The sequence below is a fragment of the Alnus glutinosa genome, chromosome 11, assembly GCF_958979055.1.
Source record: "Alnus glutinosa chromosome 11, dhAlnGlut1.1, whole genome shotgun sequence".
Classification (NCBI taxonomy): domain Eukaryota; kingdom Viridiplantae; phylum Streptophyta; class Magnoliopsida; order Fagales; family Betulaceae; genus Alnus; species Alnus glutinosa.
In genome coordinates, this window is record NC_084896.1 from 9809034 (window position 1) to 9830705 (window position 21672).

A 21672-nucleotide genomic window follows, 5' to 3' on the forward strand; every position below is an offset into this window, starting at 1 on the left:
ATCTTTTATCACCAATGAAAGAAATTTTGTTCGTTAAAGCGACCAAGATGAACGAAGTCTTGGTTCATCACTTTAATTGATGACAATGCTTCCATAATCAAATTATGTTCTAAATAGCTGGAAAATATTATGGAATAAACTAAGAAAATATGAAGGCAAAAAGAAATTAGGACTTCAAGGCTCAATCGCAACGATGGTATTTTTAGAACGTATTTTGTCCTCTTTGTAAGTGTTAAGAGATTTGACAAAATAGTTTCTAGGATGCAATGAATTCCAAATATTACTCTAGAATATCACTTTCAAGAGTAATAAGAAATCACTTAAAGAGAGAATAGCACAAAAGAAAGTTTGTAGTAGAAAGAAGAGAAGTTATCGAGGCTCTTGGGTTTTTGTATGGGGATTGAGACTAGTCTTAGTCAACTTTTTATTTTTCAAAATAAATTAGAGCTTCACAATTGCTCCTCGCTTTGATGCGCACAAGCAAAGTGCAAAGTGCGCCTCATAGTGCCCATTGCCCTTGCCCTTACTCGTGACGCAGACGGCTCTGTCTTTGCTAGGCAGCTAACTTTCTTTTTCATCACTCAATTTATTGTTAAGTGAGGAAGATTTCTTAAAAACAAGTTGACATCTTTGTATCTAGCCAAAGTGGGACACACTTTTCTCCTTGTACTTTGAAATTTTGACTTTTCCTCCAAAATTTTGGATTGACTTTGAAAGATGTAAATATTTCAATTAAATACACATAAAACTTTCAAATAAAAAATAGATATCATAATTATTTCAAATACCAAAAATAATTTAATTTATTAATATATTTAATTTAAATAAATATAACAATTTTAATATTACGGCAGTGCATGAAGTGTGTTTTGTCATCTTCAACCTGTTTGACCTAATTACAGCAACAAAAAGAAAATCACATCAGTGTCACTCGTGGTTGTGAATCCCGATCCTCTTAGAAATGATTTTGCCCCATCTTGTCCCTTGATGAGCGGCTGAGGGTGTGCAATTAGGGCATCCAAAAAAATTCTTCCTGGGTTAAGGAGAACTTTTGGGAGATGGGGAGAGGCATTTTACCCCTCTCCGCCCCCTTCCCTCCGCCCCAATTAAGGGGGAAAATCCGGTTACGGTTACCACTTATTGGTTAAAATCGGTAACCGTAATCGGGGTAGCCAGTTGGCCAAAATCTTAAACTGGCTCTGGTAACCTGGTAGCTGATTAACCAGTTATTTAATAACTAGTGGTTAGAGGTTAAAACCCGGTTATGGTCAATAGTTATTGGCTAAAAATGGTAACCGTAATCGGGGTACCCTAGTTGGTCAAAATTGCCAATCAGCTCCGGTAACCAGGTATGTAATAACCGGCGGTTACTTGTTGGTTCTCGATTATCCAGATCGATTATTAGAGTATTTTATTTCTTACTAATGATTGTTACTAATATGTTGATTTAACTACGAAATCAATAGATGATTTCAATCAAAGCAAATGTTGCGACATTATGATCATATGAATTTGTCACTCGTTTACTGGATTTTATTTGGGAAGGAAACATATATCTGAAGAATTCCCACATTTAAAGGAAGCCTCATTTGGTGCCTCTTTTGCCAATGAAAAGGCTTTGGTAGAAGACGATAACATAAAGATTTTATAGCAAAGCTTTGGTCATCCTACAGATGCTATAAGCTTGGCGAAGGAATACCTAGACATGAAACTTGGGTTGAATCAGAGAACTAGGATGCAACGGCTTTAAACAAGTTCAACCTTACTGGCTCTACAGTGTACCTAGCAATTCATAGCACTACAAGAATCAAATCTCCTGTTAGGCATTTCATCAAACACGAGCCGCGCTAATTCTACCAAACAACAACAAGTATAACACATTGAATTGTTCAATTTGATTAACCCTTGAAGAGAAAGCAACCCAGGACTCCAGGAGGAAGGAGAGAGGTGGGCTTAGTGTAAAGGGGATTTGTGCTTTACACGGGTAGGTAAAGGCCTGAGACTGAGAGTGTGATGTGGGCTTGGAATCTGTTATATATGACAGTAAACATATAAAACCTGTATTTCTGGACTGTTAGACTGCTAGTAGGTGCATTGTAAAATTAACGTTACATAATCAGAGTTTCATCAAGTGCAATCTTTGTTCATCCACAAGGAAATATATCTTTTCGTTCATCCACAGGATTACAAGGAAATCTGAAAGGATCTATTAATTTGTTTATAGAACATAATCAGAGTTTTATCACACTTTTAATTTTTTTAATTTTAATATATATTTTTTATTATTTAATTATATATATATATATATATATATATATATATATATATATATATATATATATATATATATATATATATATATATATACCCGGTTACTGGTTATAACCGGGTATATATAATTGCTAAAACCGGTGATAGAGCGGTTAACGGTTATTTCGTTTGTTCAGGGAAATCATAGTTCATTATTTTGTTTGCCAACAAGAAGATAGTTTGCTGAGTTCCAAGTTCTTGCTGGTTTCTCCATCTTCTCAACAACAAACTCACATTGAAGTTCGCTTCTAACATATCTGTGGGAAGACAAACAATCTGCGTGTATCAATATTCAGGTGCAAAGGAATCTACCTGAATTTGATCCAGTTAGAATAGATGCTTTTCTTCATTGCATATTTGCATTATAAAGAAGGAAAAACAAAAGAAAAAGACAAAATTGTGGATTGCAATAGCTATTGAGCTTGCAACTTGGTTTGATGACAAGCGGTTCTTGAAGTCATCATAACACAACACAATTATACCTATGGCAGATTCATTTAGAAGAATAAACAAAGAAAACAAGCCAAACAGATACCATCTGCTCATAAACCATCTTCAATTTATTCAATTGTGCTCCTCCAAGCCTCCCAAATTTTTGGAAACATACTAGTACCATTGTTGAAATTCATGATGAATAATAAAATATGAAGAGGAAAAGTGGAAGCAAAGAGAAAGAAAAGACACAAGGAATTTTGGGCTGATTCGGTGTTAGACACGTACGTCCACCACTGTAAATTGTTCAAAGGCTACATTGTGCTCTCATTAACTTGATTATTGTTTACAATACAAAGGTCCTTATTTATATAAGAAAATTGGGGTAGACAAGTATGGTAATTACAATCAATCCTAAATGGAGAATATTCATACAAGGAAATATAATCAACCTAATATGGAAAAATATATATTCTACCAACCATCATGGCAATACAACTGTATGAACAAAGTAAAACCTTCTCCTATATTTGGTCGGTTCAAATTCTTGGCCTCCACTCCAGTTAACAGTATAATACTCTTTGGTCCATGGCTCTAATATGCATGCATTGAAATGCTTAACTACGCATTGAATCCATGCAAAGAAGGGCCTTCCATGTACACGGCTTCCACCTCTCTACATCCTTTTCGGCAATGCAGAAACTAAGAAAAAAAAAAAAAATACTTTCTTGATTACCTGAGCATGTCCTTACTATGTAATTTTGGCCCGCTCAGCGCTGGTGATATGCTGAAAGTATTGCCATTGCCATAAAATGAAGGGTGCGCCAGGGGCATTGGTCGATCTGGAATTGGTGGAACCTCAATATCGCCTTCCAACATTCTCAAGGTCTCCATAATGGTTGGCCTCAACGCAACCATTACATGAGCACACAAAATTCCTACGAGCATAAATCTCTCCATTATGCTCTTTGGATTTGAATTCACAGAATCCCCCTCTTTCAACAAAGAAGCATCAAAAGCCTCTTCTACTTTTCCAGCTTTTACCATTGACCAAGCCCAATCTGTTATCAGAAATGCGTGTGGTGATCCTGATGACAAATCAAGTGCTTTTCTCCCACACATTATCTCCAAAATGACCACTCCAAAACTATAAATATCACTCTTCTCAGTCAGCTGTCCATAGAGCGCGTATTCTGGGGCCAAGTACCCATGTGTTCCAGCAACTCTCGTTGTGAGATGAGACTGGCCTTCCCTGCTCTGCCTTGCAAGCCCAAAATCAGCCACTCTTGCTCTAAAATCTGCATCCAACAGGATGTTTGTGGCCTTGATATCTCTATGATATATCGCAGGTTTAACTCCATAGTGCAAATAAGCTAACCCCTTGGCAACATCCAATATTATGGTTTTCCTCTGAGGCCATGTCAATAGTTTGTTCCCCATTCCACCATCAGCCGAGGGAAACAGATGGGTCTCAAGATTGCCATTAGGCATGTAATCATACACAAGATACCTCTGATTTCTCCTCTCATCATATTCCTCATCGCTATCAATGACACAACACCCTCTAAGCGGAACAAGATTCCGGTGCTTCAAATTGCTAATAATCTCAACCTCATTGCAAAACTCAGCATCTCCTTGAATATCGGATTCTATAATCTTCTTCACAGCAACCACAGTCCCATCCGGTAAAACCCCTTTGTAAACCAACCCAAATCCACCTCGACCGATGAAATTCTTCTGCGAAAAATCGTTAGTTGCCTTCTCAAGTTCCTGAATTTTGAACCAAATCGACCCTGTATTCGGCCTCACACGCGGCCTAGAAGACCCTCGTTCTTCCAAATCATAGCCACTTCCGAAATTACCCCCCAAAGCCTTCTTCTTCCTCCTCGAACTCCTATCAAACCAGAAGTAAAATCCCAACAAACAGGACATCACCAAAACCGCAACCCCAGCTCCTGTTAACCCAAAAACAAGACCAGAATGGCTCTTACTCGCCGAACCCAGTTGCGAATCAAGCGATAAACCGAGAATACATGACATAGCACCATCGCTCTCGGGTCCAAGGTTATTAACAAAAGCAGCAGCATAGAGAATAGCGAAGTAAAAGCAATCTTGGGCCTGAGAGGTATTACCGCCAAGCGAAATCAATTCCCGCTGAACCTGGAGGCCGGCCGACAAGCAGGCATCACAGGAAGTGAGATCGGTAAGGTCCGCCCGGCAACCGGAGTCCAGAGCAGTGCTGGAGCCGAGCTTGCCGACCCAGTCCTGCGTGGACTCTATCTGGGCGCAGATGTTGCGGCTGATAACGAACTGTAGAGGGTCGAAGCAAGAGGAGACGAGATTGGAGGAAAAGGAGAGGGCGGTGAGCTTTGATTGGAAATCTTGGAGACAAGAAGTGGAGGTGGGGAGGTCGGGGAGCTGGAACAGAGACGTTTCTTTGAGGTGTTGGGCAAGCGCTACGCCGAAGAGGGAGAGGAGGTTCTGGCAGCATAATGTTTTGTTGGTATCGTATTGGGTGTGTTTGCAGAGTGAAGTGTTCCATGGGATTCTGAGGACATAGTTGAGGTCCATCGGGCATGTCGGAGCAGGGGAAGGAGCTGCTGAGGTTACAGAGAAGAAGAAACAGAGTGAGAGAAGCAGTAGAGCAACTTGATTCATGGCTGCTTCTGTGTGCTTGGATATTCTGGTTTGCGTGAGAGATTGAGAATCAACTACAAGACCTGGAAGGGGAGAGACAGACGTCATCTTGGATTGTAGCCATTGATTCGAGGATCGCAAGATTCACCTTTGGTCAAACCCAGCTTTGGCTCATTTCTGGGTGCTAGGGTTGGTGAGTTTACTATTTAACGTAGGTAGTGAGAATAATCTACTGTTGCTTGTTTGACTTTCTGCGCTATGAAGAGGAAACGTTCGGGAAAAACATGGAAATATAAAAATAATTGTTTATAGTTTCTAGAGGATATTTTTTGGTTTTTTATTTAAAAAAATATTTTAATATAACAAAAATGTAGAAATAATTTTAAAGATTTTTAGCTGTTTGACAATATTTTTATGTTTAAAAAAAAATAAAAAAGAAATATATTTTCACACAATACTTTTCCAAAAGCTGCAGCAAATAAGTTCCATTAATGTGGTGTTGAACAATATTCTTCTAAAAAAAAACCTAATATTACAATTTATATATAATTATAGGAAAATGTTAGATTTGGGTGTGCACGTGGCAGACTGATCTTGAAGGATAAGAAATGAAAAAGCATAGAGTTGGGTATATTTTGGGAAGACCAAAACCATGAATTTTGTGAAGGAGCGGAAGTACGGAAACTTATGTCCTGTCAGCGCTTACATCACTATGGTTGAAAAATGCGGAGCAGATGGAGATCTGATTGTTAATAATATTCGCATTATATTGTGATTATTATTTTTAGATGTTCGTAATTTGTATTTATTATTTATATTCGTGTGGTTATTATAATTATTATTTATTGTCCGCATATAAAGTAATTAGAGTTTTTAATAAATTTATATGTAAGATTAAATAATATAATTATTACTATATGTAAGGTTAAATAAAATAAAATTTCACTTGTTACACAATTTACGATTATTAATAATAGATGGTCATTGTCTCATAGAGTAATCGAGATTTGAATTGACCACTCCTCATGAAGCGAAGGTCACTAGTTTGAATTCTCCCTCCCCCTCTTATGTGCACAAGTCAAAATAAAAAATATGAAAATTTGAATTATTAAAAAAAAAAAATAATAAATGTAGTAAGGTATGACTTTGAAATGATAGTAAAAAAAAAACATAAGATAACCTAAGAGTCATAAACTTACCAAATTCAAAACGACACCATTTGATTGAATTCAATTAAATATATATAATGTATTATATATAACTGCATCCGCATATCCTCAAATCGTTATCCGCATATGCGAACAACGGATGGTAGTTAAGTGCGGGTGTAGGTAGTTATTATTTATCGGTATTTTCACCCTTACATATGACATTTACTTATGAGGATCTTTTCAAATTATTCTATAATTGTTAGAAAAAAATAAAAAAATAAAAAAAAATTGCTATAACTATTTAGGAAATATATGTTTGATCCAATGTGGTGGACCAATGGCATAAATGCGCAGATGTGACGGGATGCTGATACAGTAAAACCTTTTTTTTTGTTTTTAATAGGATATCGTTAGCTGTCGAGGGCCCCATTCTTAAAAAAAAAAAAATTTAAAAAAGTAGTCGGCAGCCTGATAAAAATTTAAGGTCCCACGCAAAATTGGTCCCGACTCCTGTTGGTGAATAAACAAAATAAATAAATAAATAAGTTTTTGTCGTTAAGAAAGTTAAAATTCTTTAATGTGTTATATCAGTATTAATTATATTGTAATATGTATTATTTATAATAAAAAATTAAAAAGTATTAAAAATTTATATATAAAAGAAAAAGGAAAAAAAAAAATATGATAGATCAATTATCAGATTTGATGAAAGGAGCAGTGATCTTTGCGCAACAGTTGTATACTATATGTACACAATTGTAAATATATGGAGTGAGATTCATTTTATGGGTCACAACCCATGTGTTTACGATTCTCCACAACATGTGTACAACCGTTATATAAAAGTTATTTCTCTTTAGAAAGAAAAAGCTTTTGGGTAAAGAAGATAATTGAATCTCATTCTAATTTAATAGGATGTACTTTTGAAAAGCGATGGTTTGTGTGTACAAAAAAATTATACTGTTATTATATTCAAAATTATGAATACTGAAAAAATTTATTTTTAAAATTATGTTTGAGTGGTTTAAAAAATTTAAGATAAAATTAAAAAAAAAATTAGTTGAATTTGAATTTAAAAAATACAGTCGAAACGTAGTTTTTATAAATAATAGAATATAATAATAAAAATAAAAAAGTATCAATGTTTTTATTTTGGCTGCTAATCCCATCATCCTGTTAGCTCCACTGCTACTAGTCTACTTTCCCCCGGATAAAAAGTTTTGAAATAAATATAAAATTAATTCACGTGGTTCGAGATTTTGACTAATAGTTTATTGAGTTTTGAAAAAGTATTTAAACACTTTTTAGATCAATTTTTTTTTAAAAAAATTTTTTTTTGTAAGTGGCAGAATTAGAACTTGATTCAATTGTCGATTCAAACTTCTTTTTTAATTTTTTTTTTTGTAAGTGGCAGAATTAGAACTTGAATCAATTGTCGATCCAAACTTCTAAGTCCTCTGGTTTTTGAAATGCATTTGAAAGAGATCTTAGAGGACTTCAAAGCATCAAGTTCCAAGTTCCAAAAAAGTTAGATCGCACCAAGTTTAAGTAAAGCAAAATTACATTGTTTCAAAAAGAGTTACTTAGAGCTTCGATTGCAAGCACGTTCGAAGGTATTTTGACCATGATGAACCTCAAGTCAGATCAAAGACACTCGGTTGCAATGATGTTTTAACGTCGTTCAAACACTACTTGCAATAAGTTTTGAAACCCTTGTTGTCATCGAGTGTGACGGCCTCATATTGTGTTTTTCTTTAACTGACTTGCACATTAAACATCATTTTTCTCATAATCTATATAAGCATTATAAGCTACAAATTTTTTTTATTTTTTTATTTTTTTTTTATTTTTATGAAAAAAAAACCTTGAGACCATTGTTCTATGTTCTTGGAAAGTGATTTTTCATTCCCATGTCATTACTTTCATATCTCTTATTGATTTCATTAAACTACACAAATCAAACCTTTAGCTATCGCAGTTTTGGGTTGCAGAAGAAGCTTTATAGAAAAAAGGCCATAGTTCTGGACCTACTACGGTAGAAGACAAACAAGTCGTTTTGTTGGATACTTGCATATAAGTCACGATTTTACCATAAAGGTATTGTAAGTATAAATTAATTGTAAATGTTCTTTTATACTAAATAAGTTTCCTAGGATTGGCTCGAATTAGTTCTACTTTTGAAAAATTATTCAAAAGATTTTCGGCTCGTCACCAAAATTCTTGTGTTTACTTGATTTTATGTTTTGCTGAATTTCGGTGAAATTGTATATGGTTGCAAAATTTGAATTGACCGTGATTATTGGAAAAACACCTATTCACCTCTCTCTTGAGGTTATTTGGTATTATCAGGCGTTTTTCAACTTGCTTGATGATGACAAAGACTAAAGAGATCTTCATGTGTAATCTCTCTCTCTCTCTCTCTCATACATGTTCTCTTTTTTTTTTTTTTTTTAAATTGTCCTTTTTAATTAATTCAAATGATATGGCAAAATGGTTTATAATTCTCAACTTTTACTTATATTGAATGCTCTAAAATAAAATCATTATATGTGAAATAAAAGTGAGGGTCAAATGCTTAATGATATCCTCTATCAGTAAATATATATGTACGTTATAATGATTACAAATAACTTCCCCACTGCCTTTTTGTTAAAAGAAAAAGAAAAAGAAAAAGAAGCATAAAGTCGAAGTGGGTGAGCTTGTCTGATACATAGTCCAACATGTTGACGAGGAAAAGAAATTGCAAAAAGGAAAAGATTCCATACTTGCTGGACCTAACTTATTTGACCAATTCAAATTGTCTTGTTGGAGAAAGATGTCCGTTAGTTTTTACCGGCAAATTCAGTGGAAGACTTCTTTTCTTTTGTCTTTCTCATTTTTGTCTTACCAGATAAGTCGGTTTGACCACGCAACAAAGCTAATTGGCTAATGAGAATAGGAGATGATATTAATGATTTGGCCACACCATTACATAGTTATTAATTTTTATTTTTATTTTTAAAAAAACCCACAAAATCATGGGTGGGTTTGGTTTTGTAGTTTTTTCTTTTTTAAAAGAAAATTAAAAATTAAAAGTGGTCACGTGGGTAAGGAGTGGATGAGAGTTGTATCTTATGGTAGACAAATATCATATCTCTTGACTAATAGCAAGTTAACTTGACAAAAAAAAAAAAAAAATACTAACAAAAAAAAAACTGATATAAAATTAAAAAGTAAAAATAAAAATATGTAATATGTAATATTTTTTTAATTATTTTTAAATACAATATTCATTCACCAAATAAGCAAGGGTTCCAATGAAAGATCAAGAGCGGTGGGATCACCAACAATATACCCAATCCGAAAATATAGCGCCAAAAACTCGAAACACCAGCCAGGAAAACTTAAGAAATTACATTATATATATAAAGAAAAAAGGAAAAAGGAAAAAAAATCATAGAGTATGTTATGAATTTCCTCTACAAGCATCGATACTGTTGATGCAGTCTCTGGCTGGTGATGTATCAGTCGCAGGATAGTCTTTCTAACAGTGAGAGCCCGAAGAAGTCGGTTGCATCAGTAGATTTGGATCTACAAAATAGAAAAAGACCCGCCGGGGGTTGGCCCTCGACGCCTCCTCCGATGGTTAAGTCAGTCGTTGTTTTTTTGTGAGAGAGAAATCAAGAATATATTTAATGCTAATGCCAGATTAAGTATTAACCATTTATGATGGCTATTTATACCACATTCTTTTTGTGGATTTGCACGTGCGAACCTTGCATTGCCAGCGGAGCAAGTATGTATAGGATTTGACATGATCAGCGATCATTTATGGTATTTTGACCATTAACATGATGAACTGGTATTAGCAGTGGTGCGATGCGCTGTTATGCCCTCTACAACCAGTCACGATTAGACTGGCTGATATCACATATAATAAATGAGCATGACTTGTCATAAATGAGTTCTTCCTCCCTGAGCATCCCCAAGTATCTTGGTCGAATACCCAAGTATCTGACCGTAACCTATTTAGATCCTCGGCACAGATGGGCCTCGTAAAGGGATTTACAGGCCCATTCAACCCCATTAGTTAATGAGCCTGTCCTGAACCGTCCCCTCTACAATACCGGTCCATCTTCAAGGCCCAATCCAATAATTCAAAGTATAATTTCCCAACAGATACTAATATATATATATATATATATAGATTATTTTCAACCATTGTGAAGTAAGATCATGAGCTTTTCTTACTTTACAAGCAGAAGTTATGATACTGATTAAGCAACTAATAGAAATAGCAAGAAGAGTAAAATTTATCTGGCAACCCGAAGTTGTATAATTGGGCAGCCACATCTATACTAGGTTAGGAATTAGGAAATAACAAAGAAAAATAGGTTGAAAATAAACAAACCCATGCATATGGACAAATCAAACCTTTAAAAGCTTAATCAGTGTTTTAGTATATCCTCGTTTATGATAGAAATCATTATCATAAATGAGAATTTGTTGTAAAATCAAAGAAAATAACAATACAAGATAAATAGATTGTAATATGTAAAACTAGTTTTTCAGGAACTATGTATAGTTCTTCTCTATTATTGTGTGTCCTTACATACAACTCAATATTCACTTTTATAGACATGAAATTATAATGGGAGGTTAAGGTATATAAAAGGGTAGTACATGAATTAAAAGGATACATAAATGTATTACATGAATGTTATAAAATTCTAAGAGATGACATGAATGTATAGAATTCCAAGAGATGGAACTAAATGGTCATCCACCACATGCATTAATGCATTCATAACACTCACCCTTGGATGACTATACACTTAGAATATGCCTCGTTAAAACCTTGCCAAGGAAAATCCAGTGGGAAAAAACCTGTAGCGAAGGAAAAAAGAGTACATTATTCTTGTGTGCCGTCGTTTGCTTTAGGACTGTCTCATTGAAACCTTGCAAAGAAAAACTCAATGGGTAAAATCATAGCGAAGGAAAAAGAGTACAATCAATATAATCTTTTTACTCCCCCTCATTAGTATGACGAACTTCAATTGTTTATGATGAAAGATCCTTGAGTCGTCGCATTCCAATGTTATTTACTAACTTCTTAAATGTTGCAGTTGGTAATGTTTTGGTAAATAAATCTGTCAAATTGTCACTTGATCTTATCTGCTTCACATCAATATCACCACTCTTCTGGAGTTCATGTGTATAAAAGATTTCGGTGAAATGTGTTTTGTTTTACCACCTTTAATATATTATCCTTCGATCTGTGTGTTACAAGCAACATTATCTTCATATAATATTATCGGACTATCTTTGATTGTGGATAAACTACACATTTCTCGAATGTGTTGAATTAGTGATCTTAGCTATATGCATTCCCGACATGCTTCATGAATTGCAATAATCTCTGAGTGATTTGAAGAAGTATCAACAAGTGTTTACTTGACAGATTTCCATGAAATAGCAGTACTTCCACATGTAAATAGATATCCTGTTTGAGATCTACTTTTATGCGGATCAGAATGAAAACCCGCATCTGTATATCCAATTAACTGTGAATTTGAACATTTTGGATAAAATAATCCCATGTCAGTTGTTCTACGAAGATAACGTAGAACATGTTTAACCTATTCAAATGCCTTGGGGTTGTTGCAGAACTGTATCTTGCTATAAATTAACTGAAAATGTTATATCAGGTCATGTGCAATTTGCAAGATACATCAAAGCATCAATTACATTAATATATGGTATTTTAGGACTAAAAATTTCTTTGTCATCTTCTCGAAAGAGAAAATGGTCTTTTTTCACATCAAGTGATTGAACAACCATCAGAGTGCTCAAAGAATGAGCTTTCTCCATGTAAAAGTGCTTCAGGACTTTTTCTGTGTATGTTGATTGATGAACAAGAATTCCATTTGGAAAATGTTTAATCTTTAAGCCAAGTTGTCTTTCCAAGATCTTTCATCTCAAACTCATTTTTTAAATAAGTGGCAGTTTTTGTGAGCTCTTCTGGAGTTCCAACAAGATTTAAATCATCTACATAAACTGTAATGATAGCAAATCCAGATTCTGTTTTCTTAATGAAAACGCATGGACAAATTTGACTATTTTCAAATCCTTCTTCCAATAGATATTCACTAAGACGATTGTACCACATGCGTCTGGATTGCTTTAACCCACATAAAGATCTTTGTAACTTGATAGAATAATTACTTCGAGATTGGAATTATATGCTTAAGGCATTTTATATCCTTTAGGAATTTTCATGTATATATCATTATCAAGCGATCCATATAAATATGCTGTAACCACATCCATTAAACGCATATCCAAACTTTCTGTAACTACCAAGCTAATAAAAAATCTAAATGTAATTGCATTCACTACAGGGAAATATGCTTCTTCATAATCAATATCAGGTTTCTACGGGAAACCTTGTGCAACAAGTCTTGCTTTATATCTCACAATTTCATTTTTCTCATTACGTTTTCGTATAAATACCCATTTGTGTCCAACAGGCGATACACCTTCAGGTGTTTGGACTATAGGTCCAAATACTTCATGTTTTGCTAGCGAGTTCAATTCTGCCTGAATTGCTTCCTTCTACATTGGCCAATCATTTCTATGTCGACATTCTTCGATGGATTGTGGTTCAATATCATCATTACTTCTGGTAATGTCAAATGCAACTTTAAATGAAAATATGTTGTCGACAACAATTTTGTTTTTATCCAATATTTCTCTTGTACTTATATAATTTATTGAAATCTCATTATTTTCAGGTACTTGTTCCTCTTCAAGGGATAACTCTTCAGGAGATTCCTCGGTTCCTCTTCAGGGGATTTGTTTTCAGGAGAATTTTGTACAAAAAGTTTGGATGGATCAATTTTCATTGCCTGTTTTGTGGGTAAGACCTCTTCAGGAGCGCCAATTTTATTTCATTGTTCTTTTCTCTTCCGGAGAATCTTTTCCTTTGCACTAGTAGGTCTTCCACACTTCAAGCGTGCTTTAGACTCATTTGTTGATATATTAATTGATTTTCCTACATGGACTTTTATCTTTGCTGGAGTATTAATGTTGTGCAAATTTATTTAACTCCCAAGTGCCCAAATCGTTTGCAATATAGCATTTTGCAAGTGCGAGGTCGATCCCACAGGGAATTGTGCTGCGAAAATTAATCTCTATTCAAACTAATCCTATTTCAACCTAGTTCCATGATGTGTAAATTTTAAAGTACTCGCAAGTGTACAAATCGTTTACAATATAGCGTTTTGCAGTGCGAGGTCGATCCACAAGGAATTGCGTTGTCAAAATTAATTTTTATTTAAACTAATTAAATCTTAACCTAGTTCCAATTTTTTTGGTTTTTAGCACGCAAAACATCAGACCTAAACCAAAATTGAAATAGAACAAATGATAAAAAGTACTAAGGTTTTAGAATCCACCTAACCAAATCAAACAACACACTCTTGTATTTTATTTATACACCCGATAAACATTTAAACTTTGTTCATTACTCAAGTTTCCTAACAATGTATGTTAAAACATTTAATGAATCCAACTCAAAGATAAATCACAACGAATATCCATTTGAAATCAAATCATCCATTGTATCCATTTGATAAACAAATCACAATGGATATCCTATTTTAATCAAATAAATCGATGTATCCATCGGTTGAAACACATTAAATATCCAACCTTTTAATCAATAAACATGCAATCTAAAGACATAAATCAATAAAATGAATGGGACTTGAATAGTATTTTAAAAAACATCGGATTGTACAAATAGCATAGCAAGAATGTGTGTGTTATCAATGGTGAGGTTTCATCCTCAACTTTAGTTGAAGATTTTAGCCTTCCATGACTCGAAACAACACACTAACTTGAATTAAAAACATATACATTAAAAGAAACTATGAATGAGTGCTTAATAAAGAAAAGCTTACAAATAATTAACTTGTAAAGAAATCATAAAAAAAAAAGAACTTAAGGATTGCTACACTAAAAGAGAACACACGTGAACAGGAGCTGGGCTCTAGTCACGTCCGGTTCTCTTTAAACAAACAAAAAAAAAAAAAAAAAATAGAAAAATGCAAGGTCAGTCACGTCCGGTTCTCTTTAAACAAACAACAACAAAAAAAAAAAAACAGAAAAATGCAAGGTCATGTTGGAAAGAAAAGGAACAAGAAAATGAAAACAAAGAAACCACTGAACTGTTCTATGTTTACAAAACAGGAAAGGAAAAAAAAACAAAAAAAAAAGGAAAACTCAACTGCAGAGAAAAGGCAAACCAGACGTGACCTGGTGCTACCCCCAGTCACGTCTGGTCTTCTCCCCTTTTTTTTTAGAAAAGAGCTTGGTTTTGAAGTAAAAAGAGAAGAACAGAATAATAATAATAAAAAAAAAAAACAAGAAACAGAGAAAGAACAGAATCAGAATCAGAACTTGGAACGTAAAACCAAAATGAGAGCAAAACTAGCGTGACTGGAGCTGCTGTCCAGTCACGTCCTGGGCTGCGTTTTTTTCTACAAGAAAAGGAAATCTGGGTTGCAAACTAAGAAGAACAGCACAAAAACCTTCCAAAATTAATCTGAACAGAACTTGTAAAGAAAAGAATTGAAATCCTAACAAAACCAACGTGACTGGAGCTGCTGTCCAGTCACGTTCTATACTCTGTTTTTCTACCCGAAAAGGCCTTTCTCTCTAATGGTGTCTCTTTGTTTTTATAAGGAAAAACCAGGTTTGAAAAACAAGCTGAAAAGTGGCGCCCACACCCCTCTCCAACGTCTCCTTCCTTTTTTTTTTTTTGTTTTTCCTGGTTGGCTGAATGGGGACAGATTGGTCTCATTTTCCCTCTTGCTTGCAAAAAAATTTTTGGGCATTGCCTACCAAGAGAAAATGAACTTGTTTCTTCCTATTTTTGTTATCTTCTTGGGAAGAGTCGGCAGTTCACGTGTCTTCTTTTTTTTGTTTTTTTTTTTTGTTTTTTTTTTTTTTTTTTTTTTCACTGTGTTGTCTCATGGCTTATGCTGGTTGGGTGCTGTGAATTATGGACAGCTGCAAGTTTGACTTGTGTGTTGATCTTTGGTTTTTATGGAATTAGCAAATTCATTTATGTGTGCTGCAGGTCCTTCTCGGCGCATGGAAATGCAAAGAGGCAAGTCTGTGGTAAGGAAAGTAAATTGTGTGACGTCGGTGCTAGCTTGATCTTCAATAAAAGACATTTGTGTCCCTTGGTCCCTTCACGTTCACTCTGCCACGCACAACTGCTTAAGGAAAGAATTGTGGCTCTTTTGTGCATGGATGAAAACGTGTCCTGCTATTACTCTTAAGGAAAGAAATTCTGAATTGATGCTTCCCACCTCCAACGCTCCATGTCTTCATGCACGGCTACAGCTAGCACAAGCATTTGCCTCCACTAATCATGTGTGTTTTCTTTGGTTGCTGTCACGTTTGGAAAGAATTTGCTGGAGAACCTGCTACTCTCTTTTTGCATGGAAAGAATTGTGTGCATATAAAGGCCAGCTTTGGAAAGAGTTTTTGTCTTGATTCGGTACTTCTTGTCTTCACGTGTTTGCTGGTCTTTGGAAAGAAATCGAAAGCTCCAAGTCAGCATGGGTAGGATTTTCCACACGTCCTAGTGCTGCCAGCATGGACAGGCTTTGCTTGTCTGGAGAGAAACTTTGCAGATTTTACATAGAAACCACTATTTTCTCTTAATGACCTGCAAAATGTTAAAGCACTAAAACCAACCAAAAATATTAGAAAATAACAAAATTAAGGATTTAACAAATGCAAATTAAGGGGTCCAAATATACAATATTTGTGACTCATCATTCCATATTTAGGGTTTTTAAACAAAATAAAACATAAACTTAACAAATCAAAAGATAGGGTTCTAAGGTTTTGAAATCCATACACACCAAATCATAATAACAAATTATCATGCCCATCTACACCGATTTGAAGTTATCACCATAAAAATTTTAAGTATGCTCTACTTTGCTTCAAAAATTGTTTAAGTCATTCAATGAATCTATTCTTTACACAAATCACAATGGATACCCGGTTTTTCACCAAATCATCAAATGTATCCGTTGAATGAAACACAATGAATACCCAACGTTTTGATAAATAAAATCCAAGCAATTAATTAAATGAGACAACCTCAAATGATCACTTGTATTTGGAAATCACAAGATATACCCAAAAATCATCTCAAAACTCGAATAGAAGTAGAACAATTAGAAATCAAAAGCTCATAAACTCAAATAGCATAAACAAGCATGAAAAAATAGTTTCTCTTCAATGGTGAGGTTTCATCCTTAACCTTAGTTGAGATTTTAGCTACACATGACAAAAAAAATTAAAACCTAAAACCTTGAATTAAAAGCATTAAAATTAAACACTTACAAGAAAATGCAAGAAAATGGAAACTTGGTGCAATGGTTCTTCAACGGCAGGGCTGCGCCCCCCCCCCCCCCCCCCCCCCCCCCCCCACACCTTTTACAAAGGCAAAACAAACGTATATATAGTGCCAAGTCTTAGGAGTTTTATTTGGCACCTCCAAAAGAAAACAAGTGACGGTGCTGCCCCTTTCCTTTTTGTCCATCTGTGTCCTTTTCTTGGAGATTTACGTCGCTCTAGGTCTCTCCTTGGAGAAAATCATGCTGACTATCATGAGAAATCGTGTCTTGGCATGGAAAGGAAGAGCCTTGCATTTAATTCGTGTCTCTTTGTTAAAGGAAATAAAATCCCTCTCTTTATGGTGCTACTCTTGGACAACATTGGCTTTTAAGGAAATTCTAGTGCTGCAGACTCCAAGAGGATCCCTTCCACATGCATGTTCGATCCTTCTCAAAATTGGAGAGAGACGTATTCAATCCTAGCCGCATGACATGTCTTCCCGTAAAAGAACTAGAAGCTGGTCTTCTTTTTCATTCATGCTTGCTGTCCGCCATTTTTGGGAAGAGCCATCCAGTTCACGTGTTTCATTTTTTGTCCTCCTTGCGCAGTGTCTCGCGCTGTTTTGGTGCCGTGAATTATGGAAAGAGTCATAAAAAAAAAAAAGAAACTTAAAAATCTGCTCTTCAAAAGGTGCCACACGACTTGTCTTAGTACTGCTCTTCAAAAGGTGCTCCACGGCGCATGCCTCAATTTCTTTTCTCATTGCAAGTTTTGCACATTCACATGATGGAAAGAATTGTATGTTTGGTCAAAGATATTTGGTGCTGCCCATGCATTTATTGACTTGCTGCCAATATATCTAAAGAAGCTCTCCACCTAGATTATCTCTAAAAGAAAACTCCACCTTTTGTCTTTTCAATATATATATATATATATATATATATATATATATATATATATATATATATGCATTTTCTCTTCAAATTTGAATGGGTCAAACTGAGACGATTTTTCCGCTTCTATGTAATTTTACTTAAAAACCACCATTTTTTCTCAATGACCTGCAAAACACTAAAACACAAAAACTAACCAAAAATATCAGAAAATAACAAAGCTAAATGTTTAACTAATGTAAATTAAGGGGTCCAAATATACACTTTTTGGCACTCATCAATTAACAGTTGGAATGTGAGACTTAACTATTTTCTTGTTGCCAGTAAATGCATCCGGCAATTAATTTGCAATACTCTGCAAATGAATAATCCTCTGAACTTCTAGTTCACATTGATTTGTATGAGGATCAAAATGATAACGCCGAATTATTCCAAGTGATTTTTTGTCGTGGTTTTGGTAATGAGTTTTCTTTCCCTAGTGATGGGAATATATTTTCATCAAAATGACAATCTTCAAAACGTGCTTTAAAAATATCATCAGTTAGAGGCTCAAGGTATCTAATAATAGAGGAAGAATCAAAACTAATATAAATCCCAAGTCTACGTTGAGGTCCCATCTTAGTGCACTGAGGTGGAGCAATTGGAACATGTACAGCACAACCAAAAATGCGAAAATGAAAATTATTTGGTGGTTGATCTCAACTAATGATGTAGTATGTAATATTGCATGTCTTCAAGTATAAACAAGAAATTTTGTTTTCATAAACAAATGTAGATCAATCAACAGAAGTCGTTTAATAAATGATTAAGCTAAACCATTTTAAGTATGAGTATGAGTATGAGCAACATGATGTTCAATATAACACCGATTAACATGCAATAGTCATAAAAATGTTTGAGATATAAATTCATTCTCATTATCCATCCGAATAGATTGAATTGGATAATCAGGAAATTGTGCCTGTAATCATTTGGACAATAAGTCTAATAAATGCAACATTACGAGTAGAAAGCAGGCAAACATGAAACCATCTAGTTGATGCATCTATTAAAACCATAAAATATCTAAATGGCTCATATGGAGGGTGAATCGGCCCACATATATCCCCTAAAATTCTTTGTAAAAATGATGGAGATTCAACAATTACCTTAGAAGGGGATTGTTTGATAACAAGTTTACCTTGAGAACATGCAGCACGAGAATAATCACTGGGTTAAAGAATCTTCTGGTTCTTTAAGGGATGCCCATGAGAGTTCTCAATTATTCGACGCATCATAATTGTTCCCGGATGTCCAAGATGATCATGCCAAAACATAAACATCTTTGGATTAGAGTACTTCTGGTGCATTACAACATGTGATTCAATTGTTCTTATTGTTGTATAATACAACCCGGAAGAGAAAGTAGACAGTTTTTCCAATATGAGCTTCTGGCCCGAAATTATTGAAGTAATATAAAGATATTCGTTACTGCCTTCATTAGTGGTTTCAACATGATAACTATTTAGACGAATATCCTTAAAACAGATTAAATTTCTTCTAGATTTAAAAGAATACAAAACATTGTCAATACTTTTTTTCTTTTTTTCTTTCTTTTTTTTTTGACAATATGATATTCGCTCTTCCAGAGCCTTAAATTAGGTTTGATAAACCTGATATTGTATTGATACTAGCTTTGTTTAATATTAAATACTGAAAATATTTCTTATCTTGAAAAATCATTCCATGAGTATGACTCATGCCTCCATATATAAACAAAATATAAATTAAATTTCATTACTCAAAAAGAAAAGAACAAAATACAAATAAAGTTGATAATGTAAACATGATGTGATTCAGACATAATGAAAACATATTAATCTCCAATCAAAAGATCAGTTTTTCTGTTAGAGTCTACAAAGAAATTAGAAACATCAAGATGAGTGATACTCTCTCCATTTAGAATATCAAGAAAAACTGTAGGATCTACATGATCACTTTAATTAGCAAAATTCATTTCAATCTATTTTTCTTTCTCTTTTATGGAGGCTTGATATAGGTCTACCAAAAGTTTAGGCGTACGACAGGTACGTGACCAATTTCCTTTCATACCAAACCTGTAACATTTATCTTCATAATTCTTTGTAAGTTTATTCTGTAAACCTTTGTTTTCATTTTGTTTCGTCTCAGTGTGGTTCCACTTCTTGTGGTAAATAGTATTTCTTTTGTAAGAATTATGAGTACATTCCCCTTGACCTCTATAATTTTTTTTTTCTACCACGTCCACATCCACATCCACGATCACGGTTTCCTTTATTACCATGAAATGAGGTTCCATTTGCTTTAGGAAATGGTGTAAAACCCGTTGGACGAGATTGGTGATTTTTCATTAATAACTCGTTGTTTTGCTCAACCACTATAAGACAAGATATTAATTCAGAATATCTTGTAAAATTATGCACTCGATATTGCTGTTACAGGAGCACATTCGATGCATGAAATATGGTATATATCATCATAAATGACTTTTTCACCAAGCAGTTTTAACTGTGAGCTAATTTTAAAGAGTGCAACTTCAGGTGCATTCGACCATAATGAGCTTTTTGTGAATAAAACTGTCTTCTGGTACTCGTATCTCTCCTTAAATTATTCCACAAGGTGAAGGGATCTTTTACAAAAAGGTACTCATTTTTTATTTTTTATTTTAATTCATCATGCATATGATGACGATGAAAAATTATTGCTTTAACACGATCTTGTTGGGATGCTTGATTTTCTTTCTTAATAGTATTTCCAAAATTCATAACATCAATATTCATAGCATTATAAAATGATAACATTTTAGTTCATATTAATCTCACATGGATCATAAGATTCATCTGTTTTAATATGATTCTTAAAACACTAAAAATTTCTAAGCATATGTTAGAATGTTTATTAACAAAATAGATAGTAAGATTACTAAATTTTAAAGAGACTTACAATGATTTAAGAATATCCTACGGATAGCTTTTGATGTTGAAGATTAAAAGAACACAACAACTGGCTAGAGCGTCGTGCTGATAACATGTTGTAAAATCAAAGAAAATAACAATACAAGATAAAGAGATTGTAATATGTGAAACTAGTTCTTTAGGAACTATGTATGATTCTTCTCTATTATTGTGTGTCCTTACATATAACTCAATACTCCCTTTTATAGACATGGAATCATAGTGGGAAGTTAAGGAATATGAAATGGTAGTACATGAATTAATAGGCTACATGAATGTTATGAAATTTTTAAAGATGACATGAATGTGTAGAATTCCAAGTGATGGATTTAAATGGTCATCCACCACATGCATGAATGCATTCATAACAGAATTGAATTATTCTAAGTGAAGGAATTTGATTATAATTAGATTATATTTAAATAATTTCAAACCATTTGTAAGCTCTATAGATAGCTTTATACACAATCATATTAAGTAAAATAAGAGCACAATGTAGTTTTATTGGGCTCTTTCATGGTTTGGATATAGATGTTTAAGTTTAACACTATACCACCAATAAATAATTTGTCTCCAATTTCTTCCACTTTTCTACTTAAGTTTTCATTATGAATTTCTTTATGGTATTAGAGTCATCGGCTAAACGCCATTCTTCGACCCCTAATGACCGTGTGGATTCTTATTTTCTTCATTTTCCCGACAGTGTCTCCCTTTGGGATTCCTCACTGCTGTTCATTCATCTTTTGCCTCCGATCCTTATCTTCTGATAATTCTATCAAGCTTTTTACCACATCAATTAAAACCTTACTGGCCGATCTACACAAAGCTACAAAAATCATCCAAATCCAAATTCGCATGCGCCCACATGTGCCA

General features: G+C 34.2%; 1 protein-coding gene across 1 annotated transcript; it reads right to left on the bottom strand.

Moving 5' to 3' along the window:
* Window positions 1-2849: 2849 nt before the first annotated feature.
* LOC133881666 (probable receptor-like protein kinase At1g11050) lies at window positions 2850-5566 on the bottom strand. The gene has a single exon (XM_062320656.1). It carries the CDS (start codon window positions 5485-5487, stop codon window positions 3475-3477), a length of 2013 nt encoding a protein of 670 aa, XP_062176640.1. The 5' UTR covers window positions 5488-5566; the 3' UTR covers window positions 2850-3474.
* Between the last annotated feature and the right edge of the window lie 16106 nt (window positions 5567-21672).

What these genes read in the sequence shown, in the direction of transcription:
- LOC133881666 (XM_062320656.1), bottom strand. Translation starts at nt 5,487, where the DNA reads ATGACGTCTGTCTCTCCCCTTCCAGGTCTTGTAGTTGATTCTCAATCT.